Raw genomic sequence first — 16598 nt, 5'->3', positions numbered from 1 at the left:
TGTGTTTTCCTTTTTTTCTTGTTAAGCCAATAACACATAAAAAAAATAGTGTGCCATTTTTCTAGTTTAAGAAAGTTTTCTTAAACTTTCATTAAACTAGAAAAGTGGTGCTGCAGTCTAGGAAATGCATTGTTTATAAAGTGGGAAGCGTGCAGTGGAGTTTAATGGCACCTCAAAGGTACTGTATATTTACTCCCTTTTTTCTCATGCTAAACCAGTGCTGCTGGGAGGAGAATCCCCTCCATGTGGCTGCCCTGCATTGCTGCTGGTTGCTAGGACTGCTGTCAAGCCATAAAGCAGGCACATACAAAAGCAGAAGCTTTCATGTCCCTGTACCCCATTCTTTGTTCATCAGAGTATGGTGTTTTTAAGTAAAGTGTTCCTCCTTCATAGAGGAACACTTTCTTACATTTGCATGCACCTCAGAATCGAGCCCTCAGTTATAATATGCCTCAAATCTTCTCCTTACCTGGATAAGATATTATTCTTACTATGGTAGGGTGCCAACGTGTTGAGGTCTCATTGTTATCTACATTTTCCAGTGTTTGTCATTGAAGTACATAGTGGCTATGTAACATAACACAACAAAACAGATGCATTTCAGAAGCGCACATTCACACCCAGAGGGGCATCTTGGCGCTCTTGACATATTACAGTTGTTTATTGGATTGGATGTAGGATCAGATACATAAAGAAGTTACCAGAATTAAATCTGGCTTCCTCCTGCCTTAGTCATACAAAGAGAAAAGTAATTCAGGAGTAAGTCAGAGTTGCACCCAGGAGTAACTCAGGGCTAGTCCTGGTAGCTTCTTCCTGAATCATCCCTGTAAGAGTGCAAAGCAAACTAGAAATATTTCAAAGAAAATGTAATGCAATCTGATCCGGTTTTTCTATATTTTGCAGTACCCGGCGTAATCACCAATCTTCATATCAGCACGGCCTTCAATGATTCGGTGTCTCTGAGCTGGCTCCCACCATATGGCAACAAAGGGTCCTATTTGGTGCAGGTATTGGGGAATCCTGCCTCGAGCGTGACAGTGTACAATGAATCAGTGACAATCGATAAGCTGATAACTGGGAATCGATACGTATTTTCGATTTCAGCAATTTCCGATGATGGCTCGCTGCAAGGGAAGAGTACATCCTTGAGTTGCATAGGTGAGTAGATTCGTTCATAGGGATTTTAGAAATACAATGACAATTCTTTTTGGGTCATCTGCCATAATGTTGGGGATTAGTAAAAATGAGAATGTAAAATGAGAATGTCAGTGCAACATTCATTGCTACTACGGCACTCAGCATCAGCAGTGTCTTGGCTACTAAGGAGAAAGATATCTGCATACATTTGTGGAGGAAATTGCTGGTGAGAGATTTAGGTAATTGCAAGGATATTTCAAAAAAATCAATTTCAGCAAATGGTTATTCCTGAGATGGTTCAATTGTCTGCGCGGGGGAGGGAGCGGAGGTGCCTGTGATAGTATAGGGCATTAAAGGGTGTCACTACAAGTTGGGCACCTTTGTTGTGCAATAACCCCAGAGGAAGTTACCACCTTTGCTGGTGCTATGCATGAGCATTCACACAATTCAGACTTTACCACTAGCGGATGCGGCATTTCTGCAATACCTCCATAGGTATCTCAGAGCCATTCCGGCAATACCAGGTCTTCCAGTGGTAACCATCAAATTTATTTTTCCAATCTTTTTGAGCCATCCCCACCTTAAATGTGAAAAATCAAAATGGACAATGCACACAGTAGCTCATACCGCTTCTGTTTATTCTGTAATGCCCGAAACAGTACACTCTAACCCTTGTATGCATTACATGGGTAAGGTGGCAGAAGGGGGGAATCGAACATGCCCACCCTTTCACCCCCTTACCATGGACCATTCTCAGAACTTGTTTTACTATATTGGAGGAATATATCAGTGCTTACATTCTGTACAGCAAAACATGCTTTAAAAAATGTTAGTGCCTCGCTGGGATTTTTACCTACACCTTTAAGTTGGAGGAAAAGAAATAGGCAGAGTTTCTACTGGAAGTCTGCGTGCAGCATCACTTGACGTATTTGCATAGAATACCACTGGTGGTATTTGATTCAACCCTGAATGGGCGGAGGGTATATCCAGCAATATTTGCCAAATATTGATAGATTTAACACTACCACCCAACTCGTAATGACCCCCTATGTTTTCAAATGCAGTTAAGATACACCCACAGTAATACAAGACCTAAGGAAGCAGATTCAATTTTATAAAAATGCACCTCAGATGCAATATAAAAAGCCTAGGTAATATTACAGGGCCTTAGGGGTCTGATGCAATATAAATGCACAGGAAAGAAGGTATTACCCAAATTGACCTTTTACAATGCATCTTTTGCACAATTGACCTAATTATAGCGGTCCTAATTGACCTTCTGACACAATTGACCTTTATATTATTTTAATTTATATATATATATATATATATATATATATATATATATATATATATATATATATATATGCGTCCATGTAGTTATGGTTAAGTTGGTGTTTCCATAGGAAGAGCATTTTTAGGGTGGCTTATTACTTTGCTCCCTCTGGACGAATCCTCACCCAAATTTGCAAAAAAAAAGTATATGGCCCACTCTGAATATTTTTGCAAAGTTTGGTGAGGATTCGTCCAGGGGGGGGAAAGTTATAGGGGGGTCCCAAAACTTGTGTTTTTTCCTATAGACATAATGGGAAAAAACTTTGCGCACGGCCACAGGCCAAACCGCTGGACGGATTTACACCAAATTTGCGGCAGGAGGGGGGCTTGGTCCTGAAAGCGTGCTTTTGCAAATTTGGTGTAAATCCGTCCAGTAGTTTTTTATAAAATGACCAAAACGTAAGGCAAAAAAATTAGTGATATCTGTGTTCGCTTCGTGGACGGACTTCCCTGTTCACTCCGCGGACAGCACCCCGATTGGCCCATGGCCTTGCGTCATGTCCGCGGACATGCAACGTGTTCGCTGATTGGACAGCGAGGGGCGTGGAGCGCGTCACATTTTCTGTGGCGCCCGCCATCTTGTATTCGCTGTCGACCGCGTACAGCACGGTGAAACGTGGATAAAAAATTGTATTTAGTGCCGTGTGTTGGTGTGTAAGAGTGTTTGGGGAGGGTGGGGGAGTATGAGATAGGTTCAATGTTTTGTTTTTGTATGTGCTAGACGTTTTTGTTGCGTTCGATTTGTCCGCGGAGAACACGTCTGTTCTGACATTTTGTAAATAAACTAAATGGTGGGGTGTTTAGAGGACAGAGTATGTGTCATTTTTCTTCGCAAGGAAGGTAAAAATGAGCTATGAACACTCGCGGTGTACTTAATTGTTCGTAAATACACAAACTGGGGGTGTCCTCAGGACGCTGCCCGTATTGTAATCTGTCTAGTTGAATGTGTTCTAAGAACACTTGCGGTGTCCCGAAATGTTTGCAATTACATAAAATGGGGGTGTTCTGAGAACGTTGTTTGTATTGTTTGTTGTCAGGGTGAAAGTGTTTTAAGACCATTCCTTTTGTCCACTAATAGTACAATTTCCTATGGGCGTCAATCGACTTTTTGTCCACTAAAGAAACGATAAATCCGGCTGGTGTGCGCCAACATTATGTGATAATCCTATGACTGGCGCTATTGACCTGGCTGACTTGCTTTTGCGACACTTAGGGGCCGATTCATAGAATTCAGCGCACAAGTGGCGCACGCGGCTGGCGCACAGTGTGCGCGTGCGAATCCCTGCGCCAGCCGCGTGCGCTAAAATCCATTTCCGCGCACAGCGTATTTATGGATTCCAGCCACCAAAACCAGCCGTGGCGCACAGTTGCGCAGCGACCCTGCAGCAGCGCCAGTTACGCCTCCAAGAACGCCTCTCGCGCAGGGAAAAGCCATCAAAATCCCCAACCCAGCGCAAAGGGCAGCAGCAAACGCAGAGCTGGGAGCGTGTATTCCAGGGGTGTGCGGGTGTTCCCATACGCGGCTGGGCTGGGTACGTGTATTTCAGGGGTGCGCGAGAAAGTCTACACGCGATTGGCCTGGGTACGTGGATTTCAGGGGTGCGCGAGAAAGTCTACACACGATTGGCCTGGGTACGTGGATTTCAGGGGTGCGCGAGAAAGACTACACGCGATTGGCCTGGGTATGTGGATTTCAGGGGTGCGCGTGAAAGACTACACGCGATTGGCCTGGGTACGTGGATTTCAGGGGTGCGCGAGAAAGTCTACACGCGATTGGCCTGGGTACGTGGATTACAGGGGTGCGCGAGAAAGTCTACACGCGATTGGCCTGGGTACGTGGATTTCAGGGGTGCGCGGGTAGTTCCACACGCGATTGGCCTGGGTACGTGTGTTTCGGGGTGCGCGGGTAGTTCCACACGCGATTGGCCTGGGTACGTGTGTTTCGGGGTGCGCGGGTAGTTCCACACGCGATTGGCCTGGGTACGTGTGTTTCGGGGTGCGCGGGTAGTTCCACACGCGATTGGCCTGGGTACGTGGATTTCAGGGGTGCGCGAGAAAGACTACACGCGATTGGCCTGGGTACGTGGATTTCAGGGGTGCGCGGGTAGTTCCACACGCGATTGGCCTGGGTACGTGTGTTTCGGGGTGCGCGGGTAGTTCCACACGCGATTGGCCTGGGTACGTGTGTTTCGGGGTGCGCGGGTAGTTCCACACGCGATTGGCCAGGGTACGTGTGTTTCGGGGTGCGCGGGTAGTCCCACACGCGATTGGCCAGGGTACGTGTGTTTCGGGGTCCCGTGAACTTTCACACGCGATTGGTTGGGATCCACGTGTGTACTGTCATCACGTGCAATGAGGGATACTCCCTCGCACGTCACGTCACAGACGCGCTCACGCGCTGAGGGCCTTTGGTCCAATGAAAATGCGTATGCGTGCAGACGCGCTTACGCGCTAAGGGCCTTTCCTCGAATTACACGCTGACGTGCAGAATTTTCACGTGCCAAATCACTCCGTATCAAGCTGGCCACGCGTAAGCACACGGAAGACCACGCTCCTGCCCAGAAGGCCGAACTACTGCCCCCCAGAGCCCCGAGCACGCTCCCACCTGCCATCTGCTGCTGCCTGACTGCCTGCTGCCCACGTGCCCTGCCATTTGCTGCCTGCACATCAGCCAGGGGTGCTGTTGGTGTGACCACCCCTGCTGGAACCAGAGACTCCCGACTGGGATTCCATCGCTCCACAGCCCAGCCCCAGGACCCAGTTGCCCACCCACTCCTGCCTCTGGGGTTGTCATGTCGGGGCAAACTCCATCTGTGACCACTGACAACCCCCGGCCAGAGAGGCAGAGGGGCACCAGCTTCAGTGCCACCGAAGTTGGTGTCCTGGTGGAGCAAGTCCTGGGGCAGTATGATGCCCTCTTCGGAAGTTGCCGCGCCGACAAGGAAGGACGGACTCGAATCTGGACTGACATCGTGACTGCCATCAACGCGGAGGGGGTGGCAGTCCGCGACTTCCAACATGTCAAGAAGCGCTGGGAGGACTTCAGGTCCAGGACCCTGAACAAGGCCCGGCGCCTCTTGAAGGCAGCGGATGCCAAGGGGCGCCGGGGCCACTTGTCGGAAGAACAGATGAGGGTCCTGGAACACATATCCCCAGCGCTCCACGTCCAGGTCCTTGAGAGGCAGACCCGTCTGGAGTCGAGCGGTGAGTGTACATGCATCCTGATTGTGAGCGGTGCATGTGGTGATTGTTCAGTAGTGTGCAGGTTGCACATCTGTTTGTATGGGGTCGAGTATGGGTGCGGGTGTACAGGGCCGTGGGGCTGACACATGCGAGGGCTGTAATGTGTGAGACATGGATGGTGCCTGTGTGTGTGGGCTTGCATGCCAAATGCAGTTGTGTGGGCACACAAGTTTGTATGAATGTGTATGTGAGTAGACATGTCCGTGATGTCACGCATGTATGTTGTTTTCAGCTGATTGTATCAGCGCTGTGTACATGTGCATGTGTGTGTATTTGACAAGGGTGCAACAGTGATGCAACATGGATGCATGTGACAGCGGTATGTGGAAGCCTGATGGGCAGATGTGACATGGATGCCCGTCTGAACACTGCGACACTTAGCAGAGGTGTACACATGCATGCAAGTGTGGTGGTGTGTGTACATGTGTGGTGCACTTCCTGTGTTGCATGTGATGTCTGGCTCACCTTTGGCTGCTGATGCTGTTGTATGTGTATGGATGGTGTTGGCAGTTGCAACATGGCTGTGGTATGGCTCGTGTGTGCAAGTTGTAATGACGTGTGTTGGGGATTGTGATGACATGTCAGAGGTTTGCCAATGCCACTCATGTACAACTGTCATGTGTGTATGTGTACATTGTACAGTGCCCTGATGCCTGTGTTTTGTTTCTCCCTGTCTGCAGCGTCAACTGATGAAGAGGGCGGAGAAGGTGCTGTGGAGCACAGCGGCGGGGATCCCACCGCCAGCCGGAGACGCAAGGCCCGGCTCCCCTCCCAGGTTGTCATCTCGTCGGGGAGTGAGGAGTCCGGTGCCGAGTCCCAGGCCGCAGCTGCCGGGGGGAGGTCCAAGAGGCGGAGGTTGCAGTTGGACTCCTCGGCAGCAGAAGGGGCAGCTGGGACCCCACAGGGCCCAACGGGGGAAGATGGCACAGAGTCATCCAGGTTGGTGGGGGGTTTGGTGGAGGAGGAGGCCGTGCAAGCACCGGAGACGGGGTCTGGGGGTGGGGATCCCACTGGTGCTAGTGGTGCAGTGCAGGACCAGGGACAGGAGGCAGCACAGGCCGCCGCGGAGGTGCCTGTGTGCAATCCTGTCCCTGATCCTGTCCCTGCATCATCTTGCACCAGCAGGGATGCCCATGTCCAGACCAGTTTTCAGGCAGGGGATGAGCTGACGTCAACTGGCCTTCCTCTGCCTGCGGACGTGGCTATCCAGGCCCGGGTTGAGCCTGTCCTGGCTGGAGTGGCGTTGCGTCAACGGGCCATGCGAGGTGACCTGCAGTCTTTTCATGAAGAGACTGCAGGTCATCTCGAATGGCTCGTTGACCACGTCAGCCTGCTGGGACAGGTCACCCAGGCCGGATTCCTCCGTCTGATGGGGCTTGCCACGACCCCCTCCTCAGCTGGACCCCCTACGCGCCAGTCCTCCTCTGTGCCATCTTCCCACCCATCAGTCACCTGGGTGCCCTGTGGAGCTGCCTCTGACGGTGCGGCCAGGCTGGTGGAGGAGGCATCCCTGCCACAGTCGGGAGTCGGACGTCCAGCAGGGGTGGCCACGTCAACGACTGCACCCCAGCCGGCGGAGGATGTGCAGGCAGCAGGAGGCAGTGCAGGGGCAGAGGCACAGCAGCAGCAGCACCATGGTGGGAGCCATGAAGGCTCGGGGCCTTCGACATCGGAGGGGCAGGCATCGGCCGGAGGGCAGGAGGACCCAGGACAAAAAGTGTCTTCCGTGTGGCAGCGGTTGGGCCACGCCATAGATGCGGAGCGGCAGCGGGCGGAAGAGGCACGGCTCTCAATGGTCAGGGCGGAGAACTCCATGCAGAGGGCCCTGAGGCGGGTCGAGTGCCTCGAGGCAATCCGCAGGGCTTTGGAGGTGGACACGTCGACGGCCCTGCGGACCCTCGGGGCCATGGAGGAGGACCGCCTCCGGGACATTGAGGAGGAGTTCGATGATGCCCTGGCCCGGCACATCCAGAAGTGAGCCGTGGAACTAGCCCGCTGCCCTTGTACATAGTTATGTAGGTAGTGTTAAGTTTCATTTTTGTTTTTATTTCATTTGGACCTTTTGGACATTGGCCACATTTTTGTATATAGTTTTTTTTATTAGTTAGTGTAGTTAGTTAGGTTTCCTTTATTTTGTTGGGATGATGGACCCTGGCTTCTTGGATTGTACATAGTTGTGGACTTGTACATACTTTCTTTTTTAACATTATCCATGGTTCAATGGCTTATAATTTTTTTTTCACATTGGATTTTGTTTGGTGGACTTTGACTTTGTACTACATTACTTTGGATTTCTATATTCTTTAATTGTTTTTTTATTTTGAACGGACATGCTTCTTTTCATTTTTTTCCATTCACATTTCTGTTTATTCATTTTTGTTTCTATTCATCTTTCCTTTAATACATTATTTATTTGTTGCACTTCAATGTGTGGTGTCTCATTGTTTTCATGCATTTCATGTTATGTGTTTTGAGAATCACTGACACCCATTGGGTGTATGTGAGGGACATGTGTTTGTTTTGGAACTTGCAATTGGTGTTCTGTGATGTAATTGCAGAATATGAGTGGGTGGATGCAATACTCGGGTGGGTGTTTTGCATTTGGGGGCTGACCATAGAGACCAGGGATCTGGACTGTGATGACATGTTGGGTGGGGAACATGAGTTGGACATGGGTGGGGGCCTGCTGGGGGGTGCCCCTGGATGCTGGGGGGTGAGGGTGCAGGGGGACATGTGTGGGGGCCTGTTTGAGGCTGCCCCTGCACTGCTGGGGGGTGGGGGTGGGGGGAGACATGAGTGGGGGCCTGGTGGAGGGTGCCCCTGGATGCTGGGGGGTGGGGGTGGTGGGAGACATGAGTGGGGGCCTGGTGGAGGGTGCCCCTGGATGCTGGGGGTGGTGGGAGACATGAGTGGGGGCCTGTTTGAGGCTGCCCCTGCACTGCTGGGGGGTGGGGGTGGGGGGAGACATGGGTGGGGGCCTGCTGGAGGGTGCCCCTGGATGCTGGGGGGTGGGGGTGGTGGGAGACATGTGTGGGTGCCAGGTGGAGGGTGCCCCTGGATGCTAGGGGGTGGGGGTGCAGGGGGACATGAGTGGGGGCCTGGTGGAGGGTGCCCCTGGATGCTGGGGGGTGAGGGTGCAGGGGGACATGTGTGGGGGCCTGTTTGAGGCTGCCCCTGCACTGCTGGGGGGTGGGGGTGGGGGGAGACATGAGTGGGGGCCTGGTGGAGGGTGCCCCTGGATGCTAGGGGGTGGGGGTGCAGGGGGACATGAGTGGGGGCCTGTTTGAGGCTGCCCCTGCACTGCTGGGGGGTGGGGGTGGGGGGAGACATGGGTGGGGGCCTGCTGGAGGCTGCCCCTGGTGGCTGGGGGTGCAGGGGGACATGCGTTGGTGGGCAGTAGTGCTAGTTGATATGTGGGTTGGCTGGTGGGCATGGCCATGGTGGATGGGGTGCCTGCAGGACATGTGCTGGGTAGGCCCCTGTGGTGTGAGCCACCTGCAGGGGCCGTGGAGGGTGTAGAGGGTACACCTGGGAGGACCCACACGTGCAATTCACGTGTGCTGCTCCCCGCGCACCCCCGGAATACACGTACCCCGCTCAATCGCGTGTGTCACTTCCCGCGCACCCCTGGAATCCACGTACCCGGCCAAATCGCGTGTGGAACTTCCCGCGCACCCCCGGAATACACGTACCCCGCTCTATCGCGTGTGTCACTTCCCGCGCACCCCTGAAATCCACGTACCCGGCCAAATCGCGTGTGGAACTTCCCGCGCACCCCCGAAATACACGTACCCCGCTCAATCGCGTGTGGAACTTCCCGCGCACCCCTGAAATCCACGTACCCGGCCAAATCGCGTGTGGAACTTCCCGCGCACCCCTGGAATCCACGTACCCGGCCAAATCGCGTGTGGAACTTCCCGCGCACCCCCGTAATACACGTACCCCGCTAATTCGCGTGTGTCACTTCCCGCGCACCCCCGAAATACACGTACCCCGCTCAATCGCGTGTGGAACTTCCCGCGCACCCCTGGAATCCACGTACACGGCCAAATCGCGTGTGGAACTTCCCGCGCACCCCTGGAATCCACGTACCCGGCCAAATCGCGTGTGGAACTTCCCGCGCACCCCCGAAATACACGTACCCCGCTCAATCGCGTGTGGAACTTCCCGCGCACACCCGGAATACACGTACCCCGCTCAATCGCGTATTTTACTTCCCGCGGCGCCACTTTTTTGATGCGCTGGGACTCTACCGCCTGCCTTCGTGTGGCGGACGTGTTTCAGCTTGTGCGCGGCTTTGGCTGTGCGTGGGTTTGCCCTATTCCATTCCATGAATACGTGTGGTTCGTGTGCGTGTGGGCGTTACCTCTGCTTCCGTGCAGTGCATCCCCAGTTACGCCCTTATTTTCGCGTGTTGTTCCCCATTCCGCGCGTTACGCCCCATGTCCCGCCCACTTTCTGCTGTGTGCGCTGAGGTTGTGCGCTTTCACTGTGCGCGTCGCGCACCGTCGCGCACGCCTTTCGCGATGTTGCAGTGACTTGTGCGCCATGCACGGGTTTGGCGCACATCCCGCGGTGAACACGCGCAGGGACTTCCATGAATCGCACGCGTGCGCGTGCGCCTGTTTTTTTCCGCTTGCGCCTGCTTGCGCCTGCTTGCGCCTACTTGCGCGTAGATTTTCGGCGCACGTTTGTTCCATGAATCGGCCCCTAAATCATATCTCCCGCCCCTAAGCCTGATATTATCAAAGCATTCATATTCCTCGCCTCTCTCCGTGAAGTTACAGGGTGCGTCATCAAACGCGCCCAGTCCTCTGCAGTCTTAAGTGACTTTACACAGAACCCAGAAGACAACACATATTATGTCACAACACAGCGTGCCACAATTCGGAATATGAAACAGTGATTTAAAAGCAAACAGCAAGATTGTAAATTTTGTAACAGATTCATACAAGCCCCTTAAAAAAGAAAACCAAAAATCGGCCAAAGCAGCATATTCCCTCCTCTATTGCTAAATCATTTTTGAAAGGACTAAAGCTACCTGCCAAAAATAAAATAACCATGGCTGCTAAAGTAGTACGGGATAAATATGCAAAAATCGCTGCTGAGAAAAGCCTAAAAGGGCTTGTAAATGAACAACTTTCAGTCGAACACTTGCCCTTAAATAATATTGTGGCTCTGATTGACAATGAATCTGTTTTATTGGATAATCACCCGAAATCAATCACGGTTCCAAGAGTGAAAGATCTATCGGATGCTGAATTATGTTTAAAACGTGCAGAGTTGCGCAAAGAAATAGACCTTTATCTAGACGTTAAAAGTATGAAACTTCCTCTGGCTGAAAATAACGTCACTGTTGGATCTAAACTTAAAGATAGTTCTCTTTCTCAAATTGAAGCAAATAATTTATCTCAACCTAGATTACCTTCTAGCCTAAATCCTACACCGCAGCTGCCATCCCTCCCTTCTTTGGCGGTTGCGAATAAAATGGATCAACGTAACTTATCCTCCGTGCCTCCAACTGTAGATTGTGTCATAGCGTCAGCTATTGAACAATACATGTTAAAATATCTTCAGACTTATGGTAATAGTGCTGTTACGTGCAATGAAGGTTGGCAGAAACTACCTTCATCTATTGCTACTTCTAACCTAAAACAAACTATATCTGCTCCCCCGTCTGGACTCACTGAACAGGTGAGCTCTCATGCTATACCCAGTATGAATTTGGAGAGTACTCAAAACAGACAGAAAAAACCTGATGTAAACAAAAATCTCCATTCACTAATTATTAAATGTAGGCCCTTGCCGTTTCATTCTTATGATTTGAATCGAGCTAGCCTTTTAGCTATTTTTGGTGACATATATGCTTTGGAGGATATTAATTCGGGTGATATTGAACAAGTTGAATTTCTAAATAATAATGACCTGTCTTCAGTGCGGCTTTGGCTCCGCTCAAGAGTGGTTTTAAATACTCTTTGGGCCGCCCGCTCAGCCTTGTGGGATTTGGGTTTCGATCTGACAATTGACCATCAAAGAAGCTCTGCTACTTCAGTCTCATGTAAAGATGAGCAAGTAACATTGGGCGACTCTATTAAAGCGGATCCTAGCGGTCAACAATGCAAACAACAATGTAAATGTCGGTGCTCTGCCTCCTAAGCTTAACGCTCTCTTTGGTAAACAACTCTCATTATTAAGCTGGAATACTAGAGGCTTCAAACATCTTTTCTCTGATGCTGCTATTAAACTAAGAGAGTATGATTTTTTACTGCTACAGGAAACATGGCTATCAAATTGCCCGTCTTGGGATGGTTATTACCCCATTCTAAATCCTGCTATTTCTGCTATTAAGGGTCGCCCAATGTCTGGTCTGCTGATGATGTTGAAAACAACTCCAACCATGAGTGTTATTTCACATGAAACCCTGACCCCGTATAATCAGTTAGTCCAATTATCTATTGACGATTGTCAGTATTTCCTTATTAATACATATTGGAACCCAGCTGCTCACTCTACTGATTCCTATTTGCGCTCTTTCGAGCGTTTATGGGAAAATATATATCAATATAAGAAACAATCGCATATAATCTTAGCGGGAGATTTAAATCTCCATTGTTTAAATAATAGTAAAGCATTATCTGACGATCGACTGCGAAGTTGGAATGCGTTTATACAGTCGAAAGATATGTTTATGGTGAATGGTTCATTTCCTGAGGATTCTCCTCCTCACCCGACATGGAAAAGGGGTAGATCTGTGGCTACCATTGACTTCATTTATGTTAGCCGTTCATTGTTCCATCTTTTGAAGTGGTTTCAGGTTTTGCCATCTTCGGCTAGTGATCATAATATGTTGCATCTCCAATGGTCACTGAACTCTGGTAACCAAGGAATTACTCCGCTTGTGTCTTCTATAACAATGGAGGGTACTTTTGATGTAAATCCTGGTCGAAACCGTTTACGATGGTCCAGTACCAAACTATTGCATTTTACGGATCGCCTTAAAATATCATGTAAAAGCTCGCTAAATGATTGGAATTCCGATTTTGATTACACAAAACTAATGTATCAATTTGCTGGTCTTAATAAGATAACAAGATCCTCAGCTGTCTCACATTCTTACAATCAAAATATGCAGAAAGCGAAAGCTTTATTTCGAAAAAATAAGAAATCGGTCCAATCTCTACCAGTTGATCAGCGCTGGGCTGCTCTTAAAGCAATTAAGACTAAACATAGGAATTGGAGAAGATCTTATCGTTCGCTATTATATCAAAAAGATGGTGAGGCAATGTTGGTTAAAGTCTTAACAAAAAACTCTGCAGGATGTTGGTCATTAATAACAGACACATATAACACCACCCAATGTCAAATGCAGATTAATGATGTTGCTTCCTCCGCATGGCTCTCTCATTTTTCTGGTCTTTATGCTCTTCACCCTCCTACCAACTGCATACCTTCTGTAAAACTTGAAGGACCTTTCTCAATAGCTTTCACAATAGACGATATTCTTTATTTTATTCACAAAGCTAGTAGATCCCGTGCTCCAGGCCTTGATGGGCTTTCTAATGCCATGCTGAAAGAATTTCCGGATCTATGGGCTCCTATCCTGTTTGAAATCTTCTCTCAAGTTGTAATTACTCAAAAGATCCCTAAATCGTGGTGTACCTCATTGATTGTACCCATTTATAAAAAAGGCGATAGACAAAATCCTGCAAATTATAGGCCAATCGCCTTATTAGACGTTCCAGGGAAAATCTTTGCTTCATTAATTTTAAGAGATCTCCAACAATGGATTAACTCATCGAACATGAGAGATAGGTTTCAGACAGGTTTTGTGGCTGGTAAGGGAACGGCTATAAATATCGTCTCTTTGACTGTAATCAAGGCTCTCTGCTGCCAGCAAAGGCAACCGTTATTCGTTGCCTTTGTAGACTTCAAGGAAGCATTTGATTCTATAGACCGCAATCTAATGCTGCATAAACTGCTGTTATTGGGTTGCCCTTATTCACTGGTTAAGCTGATTTCTATCTTTCATGAAAACACATCAGTTCATATCCGCCTTACTCGCGATGGGATGTTAACTCCTCCCATCTTAACATATCGAGGAGTGAAGCAAGGATGCATCCTGGCGGCTACCATATTTAACCTATTTATCCTTGATATGGGTGAAAAATTCCAGAATGTTAACTCTGACGCCCCCAAACTAGACCAAGAACAGATACCATGGATCCTTTATGCAGACGATCTTGTTTTATTGTCAAAAACTCCAGCAGGTTTGCAACGTTTGATTAACGGGTTATCGGAGTATACCGTAGAAAATGCTATGACCATAAACTTAACGAAAACACAAATTATGATGTGCCAAAATCGTAAAATGACAAAATACTCTCAATTCAAGTGGTATATAAAAAAGGAGCAAATTCTCTCAACCTCAATATATAGATACTTAGGTATTATGATTAGCCAGGGTAACAATGATAAAGTGTTCCAAAAAGAACTTGAATTGAAACTGCAAACCCTAATCTCCCAATCTAAGGTTATATTATATAAGTTTGGAAAGTTTACATGCAATCATATAATATCATTTTATTCCATGAAAGTCAAACCCATTATTTCATATGGGTCTGAAGCTGCGTCGATGTTGCCCCGCTTAGTATGGGATCGATTGGAGGGTAAATACTGGCGCTCAATTTTTAACTTGCCTACCTGTGTCCCCATTGCAATGATTCGTTTTGAATTAGGGCTGCTATCGCTATACCGTACTATTGCATGGAAATTGATAGCTCTATTGAGGAAATGTATTCTGTCACTACAATGTGTAGACATATGTTGTATCTTAGGCAAATATTTACTATATTCAGATGACCAATACCCCAAACGCTGTTTAAATACAGCTATAAATATTCTTTCTGATGCGGACATCTCCTTAGATACTTTAATCCACAATCCAACTCAAGCCAAAATTAAACTGTATCGGCAAGATTGGATATACACTTTGGAAAAATGCTCCTACTCTAAAGACTGGAACATCGGCCAGTTTGGTCACAAAAAATTTAGAGTTACAGAATCTTATATCCTAAAATATCCGTCTCCAAAATTTAGAGATGATTATATTCGTTTTCGTTTAAATCTGTGTCATACAAAGGATATACTATTTAGGCGAAAACTAATAGACGTCAGTGAGAATATCTGTCGATTTTGTAAGGAGCCTGATACCATAGAAACCTTGAAACATGTCATCGCTTACTGTCCTGCATTATATGCTATACGTCGTAAATATTATTTTCATTGTTTTAAAGCGCAAATGATAACCGATATGGAAGAATTATGGCTACTGATCTTTGGTGCAAAGAGAATGTCAATTAGATTAGCAACAACAGGTTTTTTAAATGAATTATACCCAAAGTAATTGTGAATGGTCTTATGAGGGGGAGGTGATAAAAAAAAAATGCTGCTACTAAGTTGTACATACATTGGTTTTTATCAATTGTGAGATGTTGTTATAGACTGATGAATTGATTTGTAATATGTTTATGATATGTTTTTATCCATTTATTTTTTTTTGTAATTATTGAAAGGTTGTTTTATACAGCCGAACAATAAATAAAAAAATAAATAAAAAAGTACATATATTTGACATCAAATGTTTAGAGAATATTCAGCAATTTGCATTTGTCTTTGTTGTCGATCCGCAAAAGTTCATGTTGAGGCACGCGATGTTCCTTTGCGGTACAGAGGGTGTTAAATCAGCTTACAACTCAGTGCGCCACAATTCGGAATATGAAACTGTGGTTTAAAAGTAAACAGCAGGATTGTACATTTGGTAAAGTACATTTATTTCACATGAAATGTTTAGTGAATATTCAGCGATTTGCTATTGTCTCTGCTGTTGATCAGCAAAAGTTTATTTTGAGCCACGCGTTGTTCCTTTGCGGTAGATAGGCTGTTGGTTTATGATAAAAGCAGTAAATGGTCGCTCTGATAATCGGAAGGTTGTCCAACAACGAGCCATTAGACCACCCTATTGGTTGGTATGTTGTTTATAGCCGCTAGTACTGCGTAAGGGCATATTGGTCCTTGGCGATTGTCCCATAAAATGGTGAGGGTCATGAAGTTGCATATTTGAACCGGCACCTGGCAGTTGAAGACCCCATCCGCTGGAGTCTGTAAATCGTGACATAGGCAAAATGGGGCCACATACCTGTTTTAAAAAACATAAATTAGTCTCACCAGCCGATCTTCATTAAAAATCATAATTTTATTTATTAGGGTGTCAAACTATTTGCTTTCGAAGATAGTGCAACGGAGTATGTTAATAATAAAATAATAATATTTTCCCATTCATATAGCGCTAAGAACCTTGAGGTATCTAAGCGGTGCTTATTATTAACCACGGTGTGTGGTGCTCATTTATCGACCACGGAAGGATGAAAGGCTGAGTTTGGACTTGCTGGGATTCGAACTTGCGTTAGCAAGCTGTGCACGGATGTCAAAGCGAGCGTTGTACTCGCTGTGCCACTTGACAGGCTACAGTGAAGTGGCACAGCGAATAGAGCGCTTGACCGCCTATAGACCGGTTAAATTATTTCTATTAACCCACCCTGTGTCGTCTGCCTTTTTCAGAGCCCTCTAAACGACAGGGGATCAATTCGGCGGTGATAGTGCGCGGTAGAAAACATTATGCCACTTTCAACGAACAAGTTCAACTTGAGCGGTCTTTAATGCTACGCTATTGTAATTATATTTGGTATAAAATAATCTAAAGGGTTACTTACAGGACGATTGCAATTTCCATTGTCTATGAGTAGTGCAGTCCCAAAATACGACTCCGCGTGTGCGAACGATCTTTCGCGTAGTGATATAATATATAAAAGTGGTTTCGTTTCAGA

At 47.5% G+C, this 16598-nt stretch overlaps 1 protein-coding gene across 1 annotated transcript in view; it reads left to right on the top strand.

The window, feature by feature from the left end:
• The window catches only part of LOC138492814 (receptor-type tyrosine-protein phosphatase eta-like), a 128623-nt gene that overhangs the window by 46111 nt on the left and 65914 nt on the right, over positions 1-16598 (top strand). Inside the window, exon 3 of the mRNA XM_069620167.1 lies at positions 904-1158. Coding sequence (XP_069476268.1) covers positions 904-1158 — 255 coding nt within the window. The remainder of the gene's footprint in view (positions 1-903; positions 1159-16598) is intronic.

Source organism: Ambystoma mexicanum, chromosome 10 (genome assembly GCF_040938575.1).
Source record: "Ambystoma mexicanum isolate Mex_15411 chromosome 10, UKY_AmexF1_1, whole genome shotgun sequence".
Taxonomy (NCBI): Eukaryota; Metazoa; Chordata; class Amphibia; order Caudata; family Ambystomatidae; genus Ambystoma; species Ambystoma mexicanum.
This window is presented reverse-complemented; position numbering and strand designations above follow the sequence as displayed.